Source organism: Panthera uncia, assembly GCF_023721935.1.
Source record: "Panthera uncia isolate 11264 chromosome A3 unlocalized genomic scaffold, Puncia_PCG_1.0 HiC_scaffold_11, whole genome shotgun sequence".
Taxonomy (NCBI): domain Eukaryota; kingdom Metazoa; phylum Chordata; class Mammalia; order Carnivora; family Felidae; genus Panthera; species Panthera uncia.
The window spans coordinates 86715740-86739211 of record NW_026057578.1 but is presented as its reverse complement, the minus strand read 5'-3'; the positions used below and the strand labels follow the sequence as shown (position 1 = coordinate 86739211).

Genomic DNA, 23472 nt, shown 5'->3' with positions numbered 1-23472 from the left:
GGCTCATGGAGGATGTATAGGTCTAGAATTTAGTTTATTGGTTACAGGGCTGTTTTTCTTTTTCAAACTTTGCATATAAATATAGATAGCTATTGAATCATTTTCTTTATGTTTAGTTTCCTTTACTGTATAGAAAATACCATTATTGGGGTGCCTGGTGGCTCAATTGTTAGAGCATGCACCTCTTGATTTCGGGGTTGTGAGTTTACCTGAAAAAAAAAAAAACCATTACACAATAAGGGTTTAATAATGTTCACTGGATTAAAAATGAGGGAATAAATTCAAAAAAGGAAAATGTCTTTATTCGTCATTTTTGGGATAGTAAGGATTACAAGACATTTATGCATTATTAAACTACCAGCCTAAAACACTTATTTTGGAATCAGAGCTAAACAGACATTCTATGAAAGAAGACAATACAGAAGTAACTTTTCTTAGGGGTCGTCATCAGCAGTTAGCTGTACACAATTAGCGGTAGGAAGCCGACGGAGAGACCAGGTTGGAAAATTATTAATATTAACAATCTGTGAAGGATCTTGGAAGTATGGGAGAAATAATGATTTCAGGATGAGGAATCATGCTGGGTAACTGTTTATGTGGTCTGAGAGACAGTTTATCATAGTGTTTAAATGCTATGGGCTTTAGCGCTGGATGGCCTTGTTCAAAGCCTTTTTTTGCTGTTTACTTACTGTATGACCTTGAAGAAGTTACTTAACTTCTCTGCGCCCTCATTTCCTCATCTGTAAAGTAGAAATAATAATAAAAGTACTTTGTATCATTGGTGTGAAGTTTAAGTGAATTTTATTTATTTTATAGGTTTATTTATTTATTTTTGAGAGAGAGAGAGAGGGAGAGAACATGAATGGGGGAGGGGCAGAGAGAGAGAATCTCAAGCAGACTCCATGCTGTCAACACAAAGCCCGATGAGGAGCTCAGTCTCATGAACTGTGAGATCATGACCCGAGCTGAAATCAAGGGTTGGATGCTTAACCGACTGCGCCACCCAGGACCATTAAATGAATTTTAGTATATTAAAGTACTTAGAATAATTTCTGGCACAAAATAAATGTTATTCGCTGCTGCCATTATCATTAACATCATCAGAAGTACCACTGGTGGTGCCTTGTTTGTTTCAAGAGTAATCCTGCTCCCTGGTATGACTCACTCTTGATAATTCTTTTTCAGCTCAACCGAAGTCGATGACATGATTCGTAAATCTACAAACCTGTTGCTAACCAGGACTCTGAGCAACTCTCTGCAGAATGTCATTAAAAGGAAGAATATTGGACTTACTGAGGTAAAGCTGCTCTTAATGGAGACAGCCAAGGCAATATGTGAACAGATGCCCTAAGCTCTGGGGCCTGTTTGTAAGTTAATTATAACTTTCTATACGGTCCGTCATGTTCTTACTGATGGATTCCTAATGGTGAAAGTGCAAAACAAATCATTTGTTTTTTTCTTTTGTCCTCTTGGAGACATTTATTACATTTTGAAAAGTCACTTTCTTTCTCTCTCTCTCTCTCTCTCTCTCTCTCTCTCTCTCATTATTTTCAGTACCTAACCGGTTTTCCTTTCTGAGGTTGTTGGGATACATTTGTATTATTTGCCATCAATTATATAAAAACAAAATTGTTGGTTGGAGAATATAGTCAACATCAGGTTCCTATCCAAACGAATGACAGTTCAAATACAACATACAACATGAAACCACATGTGTGTGCGTAAATCATGGATGCCAAGGATATTGGCACTTGTAGTCCTTGGTTTGTGTTAGACTCAGCTTTTGGTTTTGAGATACCTCTTGTATGTGAATGGTGAATTACTCTTTATCAGCATGTGAGTCTGGGGATCTGGGATTGAGGGAATGTGGGAGAAAGGCGATCGTCACATTTCTGTGGAAGCTTACAGAATCTCACAAAGCAAGAAGGGATATTACACACGTGTTGCGAACAGTATCTTGGCAAACTGAAGATTTGGCACGTTGGCGTGGAGTCCTAAAATTTAGAAAGATGTGAAGTTTCCTTTCTCTTGGAAACCCAGGATTGCATGGGAGAGTCGACCTGCCATTTTATGGAAATTATATTGCCAAAAGTGAGAGCTTGGAGGAATTTTTTTTCACAGGGAAAGGGAAAGGCTGTTGGCCATATGTTTTACTTGTAGAGGTGGTGTAGTTTGGAAGTCCGTTGCTCTAGGAAAAATTGACGTTTTCAGATATACACTGTCAGAGATCATGGTGAAATTCAGCAAATGGTTAATGAATCTGACTCATAGGTAAAGACAGCTGGAAGCCAGGTGAGCATCTCCTTCTGATTTTGGAGTGCTAGCTTCTTTCCCTGGGTGAAGATTTTAAACTATTATAATGTGGAACTTTGGCAGTGTTTGAGTTCCGTGTATAACAAACTTTTTTTATGATTGAAAGTTACATTTGACATTATTTAGGACAGTTCCCTCATTTTGCAGAGCTTCCTTTCTGTTGCTGGGTATAGAGATATTAGGTATTATCTTTATGTCTGAGAATAGGTTAAGTTCTTTTCATCGTCAGGAAGGCTGAGCAAAAGGAAAGTGGAATGAAGTGGAGTGAAAAGTAGGAAGTCCTCTTCCTTCTCTTACAGTGCACTGTTCTCCTTATGTGGATCCCAGGTAGGACAGGAAGTCTGTTATTTAGTTTTTGAACTATCTCTGTATTATAACTTTTGATACAGGTTTTCTTATGCCATTTAACAGTCTCTTAAAACATTTTAAACAGGTAGCTTAGAAGGAAGATGGTGTGATAGAAACAGCTTTGGCCTCAGAAGTCTCTTGAGTTTAGTTGTGACTGTGCATGCCATCGATTTACTGTGACATCTTAAGAGAAAGACCTAACTTCTCAGTTCTTCAGTTTTCCTGACACCATTGTCCTTTGCAAGGGCCCTGCACATGTCAGGTCAGGACAGGAGAAGCAGTAGAAGCTTATCAAAAGAACTATATTTTAGTTCTTGGCACCTTTTCAGTGGATGCTAAATATTATTCCTAAGTCATTGGATCTTTCTAGGTAATAATGTACTTTCAGTATCAATATCCTTGCATATGAATGAAGGAACATCTACACACATTTATTTATTTTGGCTTTTATGGTGGTTTGTACACATACAGACAAATACATACCCAGTGATTTTTATCGCCAATAGAATAATTATATTGCTCACCTTTGGAAAGACATTATATCCTCCTTTACAGGTAACTAGCATGAGTTCACATCTGCACGCATCATCATACTAGGTAACATTTGTCGAACAGTTTGTATTCTTCATAGTCTATTCACAAATACCATCTCGTTTAGTACAATGACATTTGAAGCTGGCTACGCATGTGTATTATTCCTATTTTATAGAAAGCGTAATTAAAGTTCAGCGAGATTGCCTGAGGTCATATAGTTAACAAAATGATAGAAACGAGACCTAAGTCTGGGTTGTTTTTTTCCCAAACTTAATTCACTTTTACTATAATGTACTGATTTCCATACTGATTTAATTATTTCATCATAACAAAGGGGCTTTTACAAGAAGTCCATAGTACTGTGGAAATTGTTTAGGTAGAGATGATTTTGTGTCAGCGAGCACATATCCATTCAAGCAGTACAAGTATTATAAAACCACAAAACTAACTGAACCCTATTTCAGGTTGTCAGACAGTTCCTTCAGGTCTTAAGAGTTCCTGTAAGCTAATGTCTGTCTGCCTGTCTTGTTCGAATTTATGTTACCGCATTTCTTCTTTTTTCTGTCTATATGCTCTATCCTTTTATCTTTTCCTCTCCGTACACTGGTTTTCTTGCTTTTGTCCTTGCTTCTTGGCTTCCCCACGTTGACTCAGGTCGACATTACCTTTTAGTTCTCGCTTACTGTAACTTGAATGCTTCGCACTCTCAGACCTTACATGACTGTCCCTGTTCAGTCAGCAGGTCTAGCTGGTTTCCTCAGGTTGCTTCTTCCAGGTCTGTGGGAAGAAAGTCAGCAGAGCAGTGGTTAAGAGTGTGCGTCCTTAAGCAGACTGCCTGGGTTCCAATTCTGCCTAGGTTCTCTTCCCTTAATAAATGTGTTCTTGGGAGCGTGTAGTTCATAGGGTTGTTGTGGGGATTGAATGAACATAGGAAGCACTTAGAACAGTACCCAGTATGTAGTAAATACTCCATGTATGTTACCTGGTGTTGTTGAAAAAGAGGTCTGGGTAGGTAAACAGTGACTGTCAAGTTTAGTACAGGGTGAAGTTTTTTCAACCAAGAAAAGTTAGAAGATTACAACAAATGTCCTGTTAAGATAAATAGCTTGCTTGTTGACTTTATAATATTTATTGCATACCTACTGTGTTTAACAGGCACTGATCTAAGCTGTTTGGATAAATAAGTGAACAACAACAAGAATAACAACAACAGAGATCCTTGCCTACATTCTAGTGGCAGAAAACGTGATAAATAACAGCAAAATAAATAGTAAATCCTCTAGTATGATAGAAGGAAGTGAATTTGATGAAGACAAAGGAAGGAACCCATGTTAAGGAAATCAGGAGTCTGGTGGAGGTTCGAAGTTGGTCTTATTAAAAAGAGTAGCATCTTCTCAACATCGCTCCTCATCAGGGAAATACAAATCAAAACCACACTCAGATATCACCTCACGCCAGTCAGAGTGGCCAAAATGAACAAATCAGGAGACTATAGATGCTGGCGAGGATGTGGAGAAACGGGAACCCTCTTGCACTGTTGGTGGGAATGCAAACTGGTGCAGCCGCTCTGGAAAGCAGTGTGGAGGTTCCTCAAAAAATTAAAAATAGACCTACCCTATGACCCAGCTAGGAATTTACCCAAGGGATACAGGAGTACTGATGCATAGGGGCACTTGTACCCCAATGTTTATGGCAGCACTCTCAACAATAGCCAAATTATGGAAAGAGCCTAAATGTCCATCAACTGATGAATGGATAAAGAAATTGTGGTTTATATACACAATGGAGTACTACGTGGCAATGAGAAAGAATGCAATATGGCCCTTTGTAGCAACATGGATGGAACTGGAGAGTGTGATGCTAAGTGAAATAAGCCATACAGAGAAAGACAGATACCATATGTTTTCACTCTTATGTGGATCCTGAGAAACTTGACAGAAACCCATGGGGGAGGGGAAGGAAAAAAAAAAGAGGTTAGAGTGGGAGAGAGCCAAAGCATAAGAGACTCTTAAAAACTGAGAACAAACTGAGGGTTGATGGGGGGGTGGGAGGGAGGGGAGGGCAGGTGATGGGCATTGAAGAGAGCATCTTTTGGGATGAGCAGTGGGTGTTGTATGGAAACCAATTTGACAATAAATTTCATATATTAAAAAAAAGAGTAGCATCTTGATGTTGAGTTATTGTTTTAAGGGCAAAGAGCATTTCTTGGCAGAGGTTAGAGCAAAGGTCTAAAGATATTTAAGTTCCTGGTTAGTTCAGGGAACAATAAGGAAGCTAGGAAGGCTAGAGTGGCGTGAGAAAGGGGAAGAAGAGAAGCAGGAGATCAGATTACAAAAGTGCTAGGGGGTTGTGGTAGGGCCACTGTAAAGTGTTTGGTTTTTATTTTGAGTGAAGAGGGAAGTCATCATTGCAGGAATTTGATTAGTGGTACAATGTGCCATATTTCAAAGGAATCACATTGTTGTATTGGGTATCCCCAATACTGCAGGGTGTAAACAGGGAGACTGGTTAGGAAGCTAGGACAGTAATGCAGCGAGATTTGATGGCCACATGGGTGGTAGCCATGGAGGTAGTAACAGGTGACCAGATTTGGAGTTTAGAGTCAGCATGCTTTCCTGATGATTGGATCTGAAGGAAGAGAGAAAACAAGGAAGGAGTTGAAGATAACTCCATGATGTTTTGATTTGAGCAGATAGAAGGTTGTATGTACCATGCACTATGATGGCAAAAACTTTAGGTAGAGCTGGTGTTGGGGTAGAGGATATTGGGAATTTGGTTTTGGAGAAATTTAATATGTAGTGTTTATTACATATACAGTTTGTGATATTGAATAAGCGGTTGTATATATGAGTTTGGCATTTGAAAAAGAGGTTTGACCTGGAGATGAAAAATTGGGAGAATATAGATAATGTTTATAACCACTTGATTGGATAATATTACTAAAGGAATTTGTAAAGATGGAGAAGAGAAGATGAAGGACTGAACCCTTGGGCACTCCATTATTAAGGAGTCAGGAGAAAGAGAAAGTGACAGAGGAGATTGAGGAGTCACTAGAGAATTAGAGGGAAAACAAAACAAAACAAGAACAGTAACAGGAGTATGGTGTCTTGGAAGCCGAATGAAAAAAGTGTATCAAGAAGGAGGGAGTGGTCAGTTATGACAAATACTGATAATAGATCAGGGTAGATGAAAATTAAGAATTACTATGGGACTTAGCAACTTGGAGTATGTCGGTGACCTCAATAAGATAACTTTTAATAGAATGATGATAGAAGACTCCTGATGGAGCAGGTTGAAAAGAGAATGGGTCCTGTGCAGAAGAGTTTCAAATAATGTATATAGATATTACCCCTTCGAGAAGGTGAGACTTAGCTCCCACCCCTTGCATGTAGGTTGTACTTATGACTTCATGTAAAAAGTAGAGTATGGAAGGAGGGAAAACGTTACTTTACAGTGAAGGAACCTGGCAGATACTACCTCAGTCAGGTGATCAAGGTTAAAATCATCATTGATAAGTGATATTGATAGCATGTACCTTTGATAGGATGTGATGAGAAGGCACCTGTGATCTTTCTTGCAAAACCCATGACCCCAGTCTAACTGTGAAAAAAAGATTAAACAAACCCAAACTGAAGGACATTCTACAAAATACCTGACCAGTACGTCTCAAAACTTGTAGGGTCATCAAAAACAAGTCTTAAGAAACTGTCACAGACCAGAAGAAGCTAAGGAGATATGACAGCTAAATGTAATGTGGTATCTTAGACGAGATCCTGAAAAAGATAAAACATTAGGGAGAAACTAGTGAAATCTGAATAAAGCGTGTTGCTCAGTTAACAGTAATATACCAATGTTGGTTGCTTAGTTGTGGCATATATACCATAGTAATGGAAGATGTTAGCAATAGGAAGAACTGGGTGTGGCACACTTGGGAACTTTTTGAAGCTATTTTGTAAATATAAAACCATTTTAAAATAAGGTGTTGACTTGAATTACACAATTTAATGTATGAGAAGAGTGAGAATGACAAGAGTGATTTTGGAGACAGCAAGGAGAAGACAACTCTTTCAGGGAATTTTATTAGAAAGGTAAGCCAATGAGGTGGTAATTGGCAGGGGAAGTGAATTAAGCAAAAGGTTTTTTTTTTAATGTTTATTTATTTTTGAGACAGAAAGAGAGAGCACGAGTGGGCGAAGGGCAGAGAGAGAGGGAGACACAGAATCGAAAGCAGGCTCCAGGCTCCAAGCTCTCAGCACAGACCCCGATGCAGGGCTTGAACCCACAAACTGTGAGATCATGACCTAAGCTGGAGTCGGACGCTTAACTGACTGAGCCACCCAGGCGCCCCTTGTTTCGTTTTTTAACAGGAGATGTAATAGCCTGTTATTTCTGATGAGAATGTTGCAATGAAAAGCAGAAAGTTGAGGATGTAGGAGAAAGGGGGAATCTTTGGAGTAATGCCCTCAAGTAGGAGAGAGGATGTAGACTGCAATGCACAAACAGAGGGATTGGCTTTAGATGGTGTAAAGTTCATCTCTGTTAACAGATGAGACTCAGTGTATGTGGACGCAGATGGTGGTGGCTGGGCATATTTTGTGGTGGAATACTCCAAATGCTCTGTTTTCTCAGTGAAAGATAGATCTTCAGCTGAAAGTAGCGATCCAGAGCAAATGTTGGGGTTGAAGCAGAGAGAAAGTACATCTGGGGGTATGGAAAAGAGATTGGTTGGTGCTGGATAATGTGGTTATTTTGTAGCATTAAGTGCCCACTCTGGCCAATGGATAGGAATTAAAGTGAGACTAGTCAGAATGGTTGTAGATTTTCTTAAGCCATATTTAACGGGAGATATGTTAAGTAAGTCCATATCAATAATAGCTTTCACGAATTTTGTATATATTACATTCAGTACTTTATCATTTATATAATATTTATATGTGATAATTTGTAATATATTGATTATTTCTTTGGTATGACATTGATGCTATTATCTCAGTTTTAAGATGATGAGAGATCTTAACTTTGCCTAAGGCCACACAACCAGTAAGTAGTTTGGAAACAAGATTTAAGACAAGTTTTGAAATACAAAATTTTCTTTTAAAAATAAGATTTGAAATAACGTTTAAAATAAGATTTCCTTTGTTCTGAACCTTGACTCTTGCACTACATTAATTTAAAAACATCAGTACCATGGAGAGGAAGGAAATAAACCACCAGTTAATATTAATCTCAGAATATCAGAGAATTAGTTACGTTTGAAAGAAAATTTTGAGATGAATCAAAACACATCTTAACTTCTTCATGAAGAATGAGTTGATAGAAAGGTTTAATGTATAAATTGGATTAAATTGTATTTATTATAGATAATAGAAATAATATAACTTCACTTTATCTAAGTCTCCACTCAGATGTCATTTCCTTAAGGAGCCCTTCCTCGACCACCTATCTGAGCCCTACCATCAGTGTGCTTATTACTACTTGATATTATGCTGTATGTTTATATGAGTTTGTGGTTACTCTAATCTCCACAAGGCCAGGGGCCTTGTCTGTCGTGTGTGTAATTATGTACAGCTGTATTCTCATTCCTTGGCACAGAGGAGTTCTTAAATGATGAAGAGAAGAAAGAAAAAAGAAAGATAGGTAGGTGGGTTCCTATGGTTAAGTTAAAGAAATTAAGATTTCCTATTGGTGATACCACATTGAATATTTATATATATATTTATTTATATTATATTTATATTTATATAATATATTTATATATATTTATATAAATATATTATATAAATATATTTATATATTATATATTATTATATATTATATACATATAATATATATATTATATATATTATTATATTATATAATATATATAATATATATTATATATAATATAATTATATTTATATAATATATAATATATATTATATTATATATATAAATATATATACTTATATATATATTTATATATATTTATAATAGTGCCCCAGGAGACCCAAATAAATGACCAATGCTTTGCATTCCACCTTTTATTTATTTATTTGTTTACTTTTTTAACATTTATTTATTATTGAGAGACAGAGAGAGACAGAGCATGAGCATGGGAGGGGCAGAGAGGTGGAGACACAGAACTGGAAGCAGGATCCAAGCTCTGAGCTGTCAGCAGAGAGCCCAACATGTGGCTCGAACTCCCAAACCGCGAGATTATGACCTGAGCCGAAGTCCGACGCTTAACCGACTGAGCCACCCAGGCGCCCCTCCACCTTTCTTTTTAATATCGTTTAAATTGATGACCATGTGGCTCTATTCTGTTGTATATCTCCCACATATCACTGTTTGCCATCGCCTGTTGTTAACAGCACTGATATCGCTAATATCACTTATTTTGTAAGTAAGTCTTGTCAAATATAAGCTTTGTACTAGATTTTGAATTTGGAACCACTAGCTCCAAGTACTTCAGTATTTTAGGTATTTGCTTTGGAGATGGTAAAAAATTGGTAGTCGAACCAGCTTTTTTTATCTTTGCTGGGTGAAATGGAGAAAAAAATCCTTGAAATCTTAGGTCGAGTTTATGTTTGCGAATGAGAACCAAGGCCGCTATTTACTTCTTCATCTTCTTGCCAATCCAACAGTTGAGAAGCACTGGCAGTGTGGAGGGTGGGGTGACTTCTCATTTTCTTGCTTTGGGTCAGTCCTTGTGGAGCTTCAGTGTCCTGAATTCTCTGCTTTGGGAAACAGAGGATGTGAGAAGGTAACAGGTGACTTCCACAGTCTGCTCTGTGCTTTCCTCATCATTGTCTCTGCTACGGGAATGAGAGACAGAAATATTTTCTGCTTCTTAATGGTTTTTAACCTAAGTGACTCATGTCATTCATGTGTAAGAGGTGGTTGTTTGCTTTATAGTGTTTTCTTTCTTTTTTTCCCAGGCAATCCTCAGAGAACTCTGCTTTATATAAGCTATAACCAATACTTCATCTATTGCTAATACCATGTCCTTGAAACAATATTAAGGACAGTTTGGATTGCTATAGTGATATATTTATGGAAGAGAGTGGGAAGTGGGGGTTAAAAATATCAAAGGAGCTCAAACTCTGATGGAAGTTGATATCTGAAATTGCTTCATTTCATCCTGAAGTTCAGAATTACCCCTAAAGTATCTGGCTTCACATTTGTAAATGCCCTTGTAAAGATTTTGGTTAGCTGTCATTCAGAAGTAGAGATCATTTAGGCCTCATGAAGAGACAATATTCCTTTTGAAAATGACATGGTATCTAATGTAATCGTAGAGTGTTTTAATAGTCTATTCTGTGCTAGGCAATGAAACATTTCAAAAGTGACTGACAGCCAGTTGATGTAATTCATGGTGATCTTTTGTGTTGACAGATCTTTAAAAAGTCAAGGGAAATTACTACTGTACCCAGTGAAGCCGCCTCCTTTTTTTTTTTTAACTGCCAATATCCTGCAAAACAGGACAATTTTCTCTTTGACTGCCACTATTTTTTATTTCGATAACATGACATGATTCCTCCTTATTATTAGGATTTCTTTTGATAGATGGAATATGTTCCCTGTAGGTAATGCTGACTTTAAAATAGAAATTCTTCAGTTCTCCAAATTAGCTCTCTTACTTTCTAACTTATACACCAAGACAACCTTGCCGGTAGCCACCCTCCCACTCAGGAAGAAGAGTGATTTAATTTAGACAATTAAAAATTTTTAAACGATTTTAGGCTTTCTTTGAGGGAGAAACGTGTTGAAAGGAAGAGGGTGATGAACTGCTTATTTTGGTAGGTTTTCTTTCCTAGAGCACTCTACGCTTAAAAGTCTAATGTTTTTGGTAATTTTGTAGGAGATCATATCTGTGTCCAAGGCTCAGAGTCTCCAAATTCAAACTGTAGAATGAAGGGAAGGGTGATGAATATGAACTTGTCTGATAGGCTGTGGGGAATAATACAGAGATTGAGTCCCAATGTTGCCCTAGCATTTCATTTGTTTGGAATTGCATCTCTGGGACTCTGCCCTTTGTGTTCATGTTTCAAAAGTAGATATTTCCCTCCCATGTTCCAGCTGATCCTTGGGGAATAGATCCTTGAGTACCTTTTTCCTTAGTCCAATCCATTACGAAAGCATTGTCATTATGATTTGACATGGATTCTTTGAGAATGAACTGTGCTTTAGCCCTGTGCTGGTTGCTGTTGGGGAGATAAGAGTGTACTTTCTGATTATAATCCTATTAATATTTTTGTGTCATATTCCACAGTATAATACAATGGCTTCTACTGAGGTGTCATTCAACTTTTAAACATTGTTTTGAAGTACCATTTGATTGTAAAATGTATGTTGCCCCCCCACCTTCATCTTCAGTTCTGATTTCCCTTTGTGTCATCTGCCCACTCTGCCCTGGCTCACTCTCTCACCGGACTAAAAGGTACACCTAAGTCCATCTGTAACCTTATACACCCAAACTTCCCCTACCGTCCACAGCCCTGCCGCCACACACAGCCTTTTTGTTAAACAAAAAGTTAAACATGTAGAAAAGAGAGACAAAAAAAGATTCTATTCCATTTTCTTTTCAAATTTCTTTTAGACTGCGAAATGTCAATACTTTTCATAGTTAGAATAAGTAATAGGTACCTCTCCTTGTTTCAGTTTAAACTTATTTTTTACAAGAGTGGAATCAAAGCATTTCGAGGTCTAGTTGGTGACAGACCCAGAAACTATTATTTTAGCCTAATGTATGGTAAATGTGCACCTCCCCCCGCCCAGGACTGCCATCTTATGCTTATGCTAAAAGGCAACATCAGAAGTCATTTCGATGAGTCCATAATTTGAAGGTAGAGGACTTGGATTTGAGTCCTAATTCCATTTAGGTGATGTGAGCTGGAGAAAATCATTTCATTCTGTTTCTGTTTAGTAAAATAGAAGCAATAATTATGCCCACTTAACTTACTTTTCCAGGTCGCTGGGAATACAGTGTAAGAAAATGAATTGTGAAGTAACTTTACAAACTTTAATTCTATACAGACAGTAAGAGTCATTCTTTCTCATCCTCCTCTCAAAGTTATTTATAAATGACTTTTTATCTTACCAATACTGTCGTTCTTAAGGATCTCTCCTGTTAGAAAAGGAAAATAGTATTAACAAAAGGATACTTAATCCTCAAAGTAACTATGTGAGTTAGAAATTATTTTTGGCAGTTTACAGATAAAAAAGCAGCCATTAGAGAAGTTAAAAAACTTTCTCCAGATTATTAATTTGAAAGAAGTTAATCCACTTGTTTCTCTGACTGTAACGTCCATGTTATTTCTTCTAGAAACTAATGTAGTTTGTTAATATACTGCAGTCTATTCCAACATCTCTGTGTTCATTACGATTCATTTGGAAACTTCTTGCCATTTCAGTTATTCTTGTTCTTTCAGTGGGAGTTCATTTATTTAATTCATTTAGCAGTCATTTATTGCCAGACACTGTGCTAAACACGAGCACTTTTTGTTCTTAGTCTAATCTCTTAAACAGAAGATATACATAAAATAGAATGACAAGTGCTTTTATAGTAGGGGAAATACAAGCTGCTTTGGGAAGTCAAGGAAGGCTTCATAGAGGAAGTACAACCTAAGACCATGCTCTTACAAGCCCTTTGTAGAATATAGATGGCCGCTGCCATGATGACTTTTGTTTTTCTTCTATCAGTAGATTCCTATTGAGTATTCGTTGTGGGGTGAATAGTCAAATGACTCTTACATGTGCTTGTTATTTTCTAGCTTGTCCAGATTATTATCAATACGACACACTTGGAGAAGTCCTGTAAGTACTTGGAAGAATTCATTACCAACATCACTAATGTGCTTCCAGAGACAGTCCACACCACCAAGCTCTATGGCACCACAACTTTTAAGGTGAGAAGGCTCTATAGTACGGTAAAACTGCCTCCGAGATACAGAGTCTGGACCATTCTACCCAAGATGGCTTTGTTTCTCCCAGGATGCCTAGTAACATGATTCATAATATGGTTTTGAGAATAAGTACTTATAATTTCCTTAGAAAAACAAATACCAATGCTAATTTCTGGATTTTTCGACTTAAAAATGTCTACATCTCTGTCCACTAAATCTTCCTTGTATTTTGTACTTGAAAATGACTGTTTCCTCAGTTGGCCTTCGTCTTAGTCAAGAATTCTTAAGGATGGTCTAGCTAATAGTGGTTGTGACTAAAATCAACATCAATTAATTTTATTTTAATAAGCTGTCCTTGCTTCTTTGTGTTCTGTGTCCAGATTTTTTTCACTTTTTTAGTGAGGAATTTCTGCCCCTTACTATTGTAGTTAACAATTTTATAATCATTTCACAAGGCCACAGCACTAGCTTTGATCCTGAGTTTGATCAAATGAGAAGAATGACACTCTTGTAGAGCAGAAAATAGATTGATGGAGAATTTCTGGAGAGTGAATGACTTAATTTAAAAAGGCCTTAAGAAATTCCTTTATATTGCCTTGTGACCTTTAAATAAATATTAAGCAGAAAAAATAGTCTAACATCTTAAACACTACAATGGTAGACTCTGACATAAAAGCCAACCTGTTGTTTTGGGTTTTTGTTATTATTGTTATTATTTGATTATTTTAGTTTGGAATCAAATCTGTTTCATCCTTTTGAGGTTGGTATTAATTAGATACAAAGTTGTAAATTGAAATCATGATATATGTCCACTGGTGTCAACTTTTTCCTATCCTTTTATCCTCTTTCCCTATTTATTGGCACCTTCCCTTGAGAATAGATTTAAAAAAATCAAATTTGATTCATTACTGCTTATTATATTTTATGAGATGAAATTGTTAGTAAGATCTCTTTTTGTGTTATAAGAAAAGGAATGAGAAAGAACCTGAATAGCCAAAGCAATCTTGAGAAAGAAGAACAAAGCTGGAAGCATCACATGTCCTGATTTTAAATAATATTACAAAGTTTTCGTAATCAAAATAGTATGGTATTAGCATAAACACATATGTGTAGATCAATGGAACAGAACAGACAGGCCAGAAATAAACTCATGTATATATATGGTCAAATAATTTACAACAAAGGTGTAAACACGGGAACACACAGTGAGGAAAGAATAGTCTCTTCAATAAATGGACAGCCACATGCAAAAGAGTGAAACTGGACCCCCATGTTTACACTGTATACAAAAGTCAACTCAAACTAAGGATTTGAATGTAAGATCTGAAATTATAAAGCTTCTAGAAGAAAACAATGGGTTAGCTTGACACTGGTCTTAGCACTGATTTTTTAAATTTAATACCAAAGCAAAGGCGACAAAAGCAAAAATAAATAAGTGGGACTACATTAATCTAAAAGGCTTCTGAGCAGCAAAGGACAGAACACAAAGGCAAAACACAAAAACACCTGATGGATTGAGAGAAGATACTTCCACATCATATAGCTGATAAGGCATTAAATATCCAAAATATGTAAATTACTCATATACCCCAATAGCAAAACCCCAAATAAACCAATTAAAAGGGGGCAGAGGAACTGAATAGACATTTTTCTAAAGAAGATATACAAATGGCTAATATGTACATGAAAAGATTACTGTTGGTGAGATACTACCTCATGCCTGTTAGTATAGCTAGCATCAAAAAGACAAGAGAGAACAAATGCCTGCAAGGAGGTAGAGAAAAGGGAACCCTTGTGTGCTGTAGTCAGGCATGTAAACCAGTATATCCCCAATGGATAAAAGTAAGGAGATTACTCAAGAAATTAAAAATAGAACTACCATGTGATTTGGCAGTCCCACTTCTGAGTATATATCCAAAGAAATAAAAATGATTATCTTGAAGAGATGTCTATACCTCCTTGTTTATTGCAGCATTCTTCACAATAGTCAAGCTATGCAAACAACCTGTTTATCATTGGATGAATGAATAGGTAAAGGAAATGTGGTACATATATATGATAGAACATTATTCAACCAAGAAAAATGAGGAAATTCTGCCATCCATCCAACATGGATGGACCTTACGGGCATTATGCTAAATAGAATAAACCAGACAGAGAAGGACAAATGCTGCATGCTATCACTTTTATGTGGAATCTTAAAAACAAACAAAGAAGCAAGTCAAACTCACAGAAACAGAGAGGAGAAAAGTGGTTGTCAGGGCATGGGGAGGCGGATAGAGGAAATAGAAATTGGTAAAGAGGTATAAATTTTTAGCTGTAAGATGAAAAAGATTTGAGGATCTAATGTAAAACATGGTAACTATAGTTGATAATACTGTATTGTATAATTGAAATTTTCTAAGAGAATATAGCTTAAGTGTTCTCACCAAAAATAAATAAATAAATATTTAAGATAATGAATGTGTTAATAACTAAATGATGGGAATCCTTTCACAGTATATACACATATTAAATCATCATAATGAACATGTTAAATATAATTTTATTTTCTGAGGCACCTGGGTGGCTCAGTTGGTTAAGCATCTAACTTTGGTCATGATCTCATGGTTCACGAATTCAAGCCCTGTGTCAGGCTGTGTGCTGACAGCCAGAGCATAGAGCCTTCTTCAGATTCTGTGTCTCCCTCTGTCTCTGCCCCTCCCCCGTTCATACTCTTGTCTCTGTCTCTCTCAAAAAACATTTTTTTTTTTAAATTTTCAATTATACTCCAGTAAATCTGAAAAAAAAATGAGATGTTCACAAAATATTCTTTATGTATGTATGTGGCCATGGGTCATTCATTTCAAATCACCTAAAAAAAAAATTCTGTTATACACTGTCTTATATTGGTATCATTACTTGCAGACTTTCAATAATGTTTCATTATATTAATGTTGAAACTCTTATAGTGAAGAAAAGATGTATCTGATAAAGAGGACCCAAAAATTAGTATGGTAAGAGCTTTAAGAACTTTAGAATCACCTTAGACAGTGTAATAAAAATTATGATTACTGTTAAATATTAGCATTATTAAGGAGGATGGGCAATACTTTCATCAAAAATATTTCCACTTAATTTACTGTGGAAGCCAAGACTTCTTGGGAAAGAAAATGTGGGAGGGACTGTAATTGAATGTTCACCAGAGAAGAGGGAGTTAGGGAGTTAGAGTGTGAGGTTCATTTATACTCGTCTCTCATATGGGGAATATGTAGAATGTACTGCTATTCTTCCCTTAATCCACCTCAATTTTCTTATTTCAAGGGCTTTTCAAATTATGGTCAGAAATCCTCCCAAAGGATGGCTTGTGTAGTTTGTTGTTGTTCCAGCATTAAAATTGCTGAGGGAAAATTAAGGGCAGACAGGAAGCCATAGGAGTTGAGTAGCCAGTTAAATGCTTAGTAAAGGAGAAGTTCTGGAGACGACTAAAGGTCATGTTGACAAGTGCTTATTGGAAACACTGATTGCTTAAAACACATTGAAAGTTTATTTTTACCAGGACTGTTTCAGACCAACTAACCCAGAACTCAGTATAAACACAGCAATTATAGCAGCTACATGTTGTGTATTTTCCTAAGCTACTGTTTCCAGAAAACTTTCCCTTGCAGATGGAAACCTTTATGCTGAAAAAGGGGCAAAAATAATCAGAAGGTCTTCAAGGTATTTTCCTGCAGAATTGTCCCTTGTTCCTGCCATGTGTGGCATAATTAAGCTGGCATTCTTAGCTTTCCTTGTTCATAAGAATTTCCTTACTCTCTTACAAAATAGAATGAGGCTATTTATTAATTTACCCCACCACAAATATTGTTCGTGTACCTATTATGTGACAATCTGGTATGTTCTTGGGTAGAAAGAGAAATAATACTTAATCCTTGGATTTAGAGTTTGTAATCTACAGGGAGCACAGACACTGTAACTCCTGTAAAGAACTGTGTGAGAACTACCAGAATAATACAATAAATACATTGTCTCTTGTCAATTCTACAAGTTTTTATGAAGCATCTACTACATACCAGGCAATTTACGGGTATAAACATAATCAACAGGTCTCCTGACTTTAGAGAGTTTATATTGTGGTGGGGATGATAATGATAAACAAACAAACAAAAATCTCATTTGATCTCAGTTGATGACAAGAACTAAGAAGAAAAATAAATGACTTGATTGAAATGAGAAATGGAATCCTTTAGATTTCTGATAGATAAATATTGCACTCAGAGGGAACAGTACAGTACTAGATATTCAAGCAGGTGTGTTCAAGGAATAACAAGGAATTCAGTCTGGCAGTGATATATCTATCATTAGAGGTAGAGGTGGTAAGAAATGAGATGGTCGGGAGTTAGATGTTTTCTGGCCTTGTGGTAAGTACCTTGGGTTTTATTCTGAAATGAAACGTGAGGCCATTAGAAAGTGGGAGTGGTGGTGATAATCTGATTTATATATTAATGGGTAACACTGGTTGCCATGTGGAAAATAAATGTGTTGTAGGTTAGGAAGAGTGGAAGAAGAAAATTCAATTTGGAAGTCTTGCAGTGGTCTAAGTAAGAGATAATGGTGTTTTTTTGGACAATAGTGGTAGGGTGAAAGTGGTAAGAAATATTTTTAAAGGTTGAGATGGCAAGTTTTACTGCTAGACTAGGGTATGGGGTTATAAGAGAGAGTGGAGTCCGGATAATTCCAAGATTTTTGAATGAAGCAAACTGTATGAATAGTGGTCGTATTCACTGAGATGGGGAACAGTGAAGAATAACAGGCCAGGGGAGCGGCAGTAGAATCAAGACTTCCATTTTTGACACATTAAGCTTCAGATATCTAGTAGTCATCTGCCTAGAGATATTAAATTGACAGGGCAAAGTCAGAGCTGGGCATAAAAATTCAGAATCCTTCCGTATAAAGATGGTATTTAATGCTGTGGGGCTGGCTTTCTTCTGGGAATTGAATATAGATAGAGAAAAGGTGAGAGGATTGGGCTTCAAGGGAAATTAATACTTACAGGTCTAGAAGAATAGGATGAGGATACTTATCTTAGGTTTGAGACCTTCAAGGAAGACTTCCCAGAAAGGGCACAAGATGGAATGGGTCTTGGGACCAGCAGGAGGTATCCAGATGGACAAAAGATGAGGGAATAAGGGACATTTTTAGGAGAGGGAACTTCATGTACAAAGATGAAAGAATAAATAAAATCAGACATGTTCAGTGTAGAGTAAGCACTGAGATAGAGAGAGAGATAGAGATAGAGATAGAGACTGAGATAGAGAAGTAGTTAAATGCCAACTTGTGAAGCACTTTGTTTTGTATTGATACATCATCTGGATTTTATCTTACTGAGGTCTTTGAGACACTTCAAGCAAGGATATGTTGCACTTTGAAAATAATCATTTTACCTTGCCTAATTAAAAAGAAGGGTGGATGGATTGAAAGGAGGTGGGAGGAAGGAAGGGAAGGAGAAAAGAAAGAAGGAAGGAAGGAATAAATAAATCACAATTACTTGAAATTCACAATCAGAGGAAATTAAATACCTAGAATATTTTGTGTAACTGTGCTAATAAATTTGGGGATCTATAGGAAAACATAGAATAAAAAGTGATTCAAGGTAATAACTATGAAAGAAGTGAAAAAGTTATTAAAGACTTCTTAAATTTGGGCAAGATCCATATGATTTTGTCTGTGAATTCATTTGGGTCTTCATGAAACAGATAATTTCTATATAATTTAAACTATTCCAGATTGGTAGAGAAAAAAAGGGAAACTATCTCAATTCATTTTCACAAAGTCACCATAATAATGATTCAAAAACCAGAGAGGGGCACCTGGGTGGCTCAGTCAGTTAAGTGTCCGACTTCAACTCAGGTCATGATCTCACAGTCCGTGAGTTTGAGCCCTACGTCCGGCTCTGTGCTGACAGCTCAGAGCCTGGAGCCCGCTTCCAATTCTGTGTCTCCCTCGCTCTCTGCCCCTCCCCTGTTCATGCTCTGTCTCTCTCTGTCTCAAAAATAAATAAAAACATTTAAAAAAAATAAAATCTTAAAAAAACAAAAACAAAACCCAGAGAAACCCCAAAAATAATCTGAACAATTGAATTTCAATTTTGATGTAAAAATCATAAATAATAGACTATCAAATATCATCTAGGACATAGAAAGTAGAAATAAAAGTAACATTAAGAATCCAAGAATGATTAGTATTAGAAAATTGTTTAAAATTATCCACTTCTTTAATAGATCAAATGAGAAAAAAATACATAAGTATTTAAAAGATACTGAAAAGGTATTTTATATAAGTCATTATCTCTTCCTGCTTACATGTCCTAGTAAACCCATCTATCAGCAATTGACAAATCCAGGGGCCAGAAATTGATAGCTTGAGGAGGAGAATATCCAAATATAGTCTAACAGAATGGTACTGTCAATCAACTGGATTAAACTGACAATTGTAGAATAGTTCATCCAACAGCAGTAGAATACACATACTTCTCAAACTCGTAAGAGTATTCACCAAAACAGACCATGTTCTGGCTGGTAAACACATCTTAGCAAATTTTAAAGAACAGAGATCATACAAAACTTGCTCTCAGGCCACATAGAATTCATCTATGGAAATAAGTTAATAGAAAGATAGCTTAAAAATCCCCAAATATTTGCAGATTAACCAGCAAACTTCAAAATAATACATGGGTCAAAGAAAGAGTCTCATGAGAAATTAAAAAGTAGTTCAAACGAAATGAAAATAAAATACACCTTTTCAAAATTTGTGCCATCTAAGCAGAGCTTAGAAGGAAATTTATAGTATTAAATTGTATGTGTTAGAAAATAAGAAATTTCTTAAAATAAATAATCTAAGCTTCTATCTTAAGCTAGAAAAAGAACAGCAAATTAAATCCAAAGTAATCAGAAGAAGAGAATAAAAATTAGAGCAGAAATGAATGGTTTTGATGTAGAAAATCAAAAGAGAAAAATCAATGAAACCAAAGGCTGGTTCTTAGAAAGATCAATAAAATTATAAACTTTGAGCCAGGCTAACCAAGACCAAAAGAGGGAACACTCAAATTGTTAATATCATAAATGAAAAAGGGTTAATTGCTGGAGGGATGGCAGTGGGGGGATGGGCTCAATGGGTGATGGGCCTTAAGGAGCGCATTTGTTGGAATGAGCACTGGGTGTTATATGTAAGTGATGAATCAGTAAATTCTACTCCTGAAACCAATACTACACTGTATGTTAACTAACTTGAATTTAAGTTAAAAAAAAAAGAAAGAAAGAGGGATTATCACTACTGATTCCATGGACATTAAAAAAATAATAGAGGAATATTATGAACAACTCTGTACCCAGAGTTTGATAACCTACTTGAAATGGATCAATTCTTTGAAAGACATAGTTTACCAAAACTCAAACAAGGAGAAATAGATCACCTGAATAACTTTATATCTATTGAAGAAATTGAATCAGTAATTAATAGCCTTCTAAAACAGGGACAGATTTGGTGTGAGCTCTAGGAATTGGTGAAATCACCCAGTGAAATTGAGAGGATTAGAGACCAGAAAAGTAAAAATAAAACCAGGAGAAAACCATTCATGAAAGCCAAAGGAGAACAGAGTTCTAGAAGAGAATGTTTGACAGAGCAAGTAAGGTCAGACTGAAAAATGAGTATTGCATGTTGTGGGATGGAGGTCTTGGGTTACCGTGGACCAATCCATGTTGATGGATTGTTAGCATTGGAATCCTGATTGCTCTAATGCAAGTACATCCTTTTGTCCTGAAAATATTTTTCTTGGAACATTAGTCCCATATACTTCTTAGAGCCTTTTATATGCTAGTGTACATCATGAGTCTCTTAAACATGGTTTCTCAAACTTATTTGATCTAGGAGCTCTTCTGCTGTTGTGTTAGCATTTTTCAGATCTGTCGTTCCTTAGAACACATTTCAAGAAACATTGGCGTATACCAATCTTTGAAGGAGCCTGATGACAAAGACACCAGAGAGGTAGGGTAGTAGCTACTGGGAATTTTTATAGCATGAAGCTGAAACTTATAATAAGCAATGTGAGGAGACTAGGAGATCTAGAGAGGTTGGTATTACAGGAAAGGAGGTTCTTGGAGTCCTAGAAGAGATGAATGGGAATAAGACCTGAGAGTGAGTATAGTTTTGAAGAAATGTAAGAAAGTAAAAAAAGGACGCAGATAGTTGAGGGAAGTAAAGACAGATTCTCTATCTGGTGATGCAAAACAATAGCTTGTCTTGCAGACACAGAATGAAGAGACTCTACTATACTTTTGAAAAGGAAAAATTAATGGAGACTGGGATAGTCTTGATATTCCCAATTCCATTACTTAGTGGATATAAGTATGAGATGTCTCCAAGTAGAAATTTCTGATTATACTGGAAGTCTGAATGAGTTTTAAAATTCCATATTTCACAGGATGCCAGACATGCAGCTGAAGAAGAAATTTATACCAATTTAAACCAGAAGATTGACCAGTTTCTACAGCTGGCTGACTATGACTGGATGACTGGAGATTTGGGCAACAAAGCTAGTGATTACCTAGTAGACCTCATTGCCTTTCTACGAAGCACTTTTGCTGTATTCACACACCTTCCTGTAAGTGACAATTGCTCTTACTTTGCTCATCATATAGAAGAAAATTTTCTTAAAATCTGTCTTGGTGAAAGATGTCTGTTTCTGTTTTAACTAGCCAGGAGGCTCTTCAGGATATAAAAACTCACACTATAATTATTGCCCCTTGATGAGATTTAGAGATCTCTTCCATCATTTTCTCACTGAGTTTTGCAGTTTTTTTTATTTTGTTGAAAATGGTCCCTAATATCATGTGTATTTCTGTTCCTCCTAACTTCACCTGAAGTAATTAGTGCAAACACATAGTGAATGCTATGGTAGAAATAGAAGAAAAACTTAGGAGTTAGAATTTCAGGCATGTATCTTTAATCCTAGAATATCCACTTGATTTTTTTTTTATAACCTTAAATATCTGGTGAAATTCTCCATCTTTTAATCTAATTTATCTATCATTTCTCTATTTTCTTTAGCATATTAATTAGTAATTTTAAAGTTATTTTTTATGTTTATTAATGGTAATATGTAGTTTATCTACATATGGGTAGAATTATTTTTGATCCTTTTTTTGGTTCTTGGTCATATGGTCCTGTCTCTTTCTGTTAATTTTTGGTTGATGTTAGACATTGCATTTATTTAAAACATGTAGAGGTTCCAGGTGAGGACATTTCCCACTAAAATCGGTTTATCCCTTTTTTTACTAAGTAGGTAGTATGGGCAGGTGGATTATGGTTTGAGCCTCATCACCTACTACCTTCATGGGCAGATCTGGGTCAAGCTTGGATTGTAGATGCAGCATACCTTTCGTTTGCCCCCGTTATTAGTATGTGGTTCTTTAGAGCTTTTAATGAGAGCCTGACACATCACTGTCTCTTCAGGACCAAGAGGACTATGGATATTTCCATTTTTCAGAGGAACCTTATCTCTTTCAGCCTCTTGCCTTTTTTAATTTTAGAATTTGGCAAATGTCTTAAGAAGGAGGATTACCCAGATCAACAATTGCCAACAGGAAAAAAGTGGTTGGAGATTGTCAGTGTCAGTTTACCACTCCCTCAAGATTTTTCAGCTCCCAACTGAAATTCTCATGAATCCTCCCACTAGTGAATCTTTTTCTGTGAAACACTGTAAGACTGGGGGAAGATCTTACTTTGCTTTTCAAAAGTTTTGCCTTAGACCGTTATTTTCCTCTGCTGTGTAGCTTTAGAATTCAGAAAATGTCTGAGGAGAAAGCTGGCCCTCAAATCTCCAATTTTGGCACTTCAGCCCCATGGAAACAACAAAAATTCAGTGATTTGTTTTCACCCCAGTAGTTACTCCCTGCCTGCACCTAACCCAAATTCTTGGTCTGTTCCTATGCCTACGTTTGGCAGATGCCTCCAGAGATGGCTGCAGAGCCTCAGCTCACCTTTAAAAGGTCTGCCCTCTTTGCAGCGTTATTCCCTTTAGTCCTCATTGCTTCATAGTCTTCTCGTGTGTCCGTTTTTTACTGCCTTTTATACTGCTCGGTGGGAGCACTGGCCTGCAGAAAACTAGGTCATTTCATCTAGCTTCATCTTGATACTGAAGCCAGGCATAAGTAGCACAAAGGAGAACACGATGAACCAATCTCACAATTATGAATAAGAAAATAGACTGAATCAAATTTTAGCAAAGCAGTTCCAAGGTGTTTGAAGAAAGTAATTTCCCACTGCTATGTAGGACTTATTCTGGAAATGCAAGGATGGTTTGATATTTAAAAATCTGTGAATATAATTTATCACATTACTAGGTAAAAGAGACAAA

The 23472-nt window shown here is 36.4% G+C and overlaps 1 protein-coding gene across 7 annotated transcripts in view; it reads left to right on the top strand.

The window, feature by feature from the left end:
* Positions 1 to 23472, top strand: part of EXOC6B (exocyst complex component 6B) — a 615985-nt gene that overhangs the window by 338174 nt on the left and 254339 nt on the right. For 6 of the 7 annotated variants that reach the window (XR_007461984.1, XM_049650337.1, XM_049650335.1 and 3 more), the window contains 4 exons: positions 1186 to 1297; positions 12948 to 13082; positions 20985 to 21101; positions 21538 to 21717. Coding sequence is in view for 6 of the 7 variants with exons in the window: in XM_049650337.1 (XP_049506294.1) it covers positions 1186 to 1297; positions 12948 to 13082; positions 20985 to 21101; positions 21538 to 21717 (544 nt within the window). In the remaining variant the exon portion in view is untranslated. The remainder of the gene's footprint in view (positions 1 to 1185; positions 1298 to 12947; positions 13083 to 20984; positions 21102 to 21537; positions 21718 to 23472) is intronic. The other variant, XM_049650336.1, reaches the window with a different exon arrangement.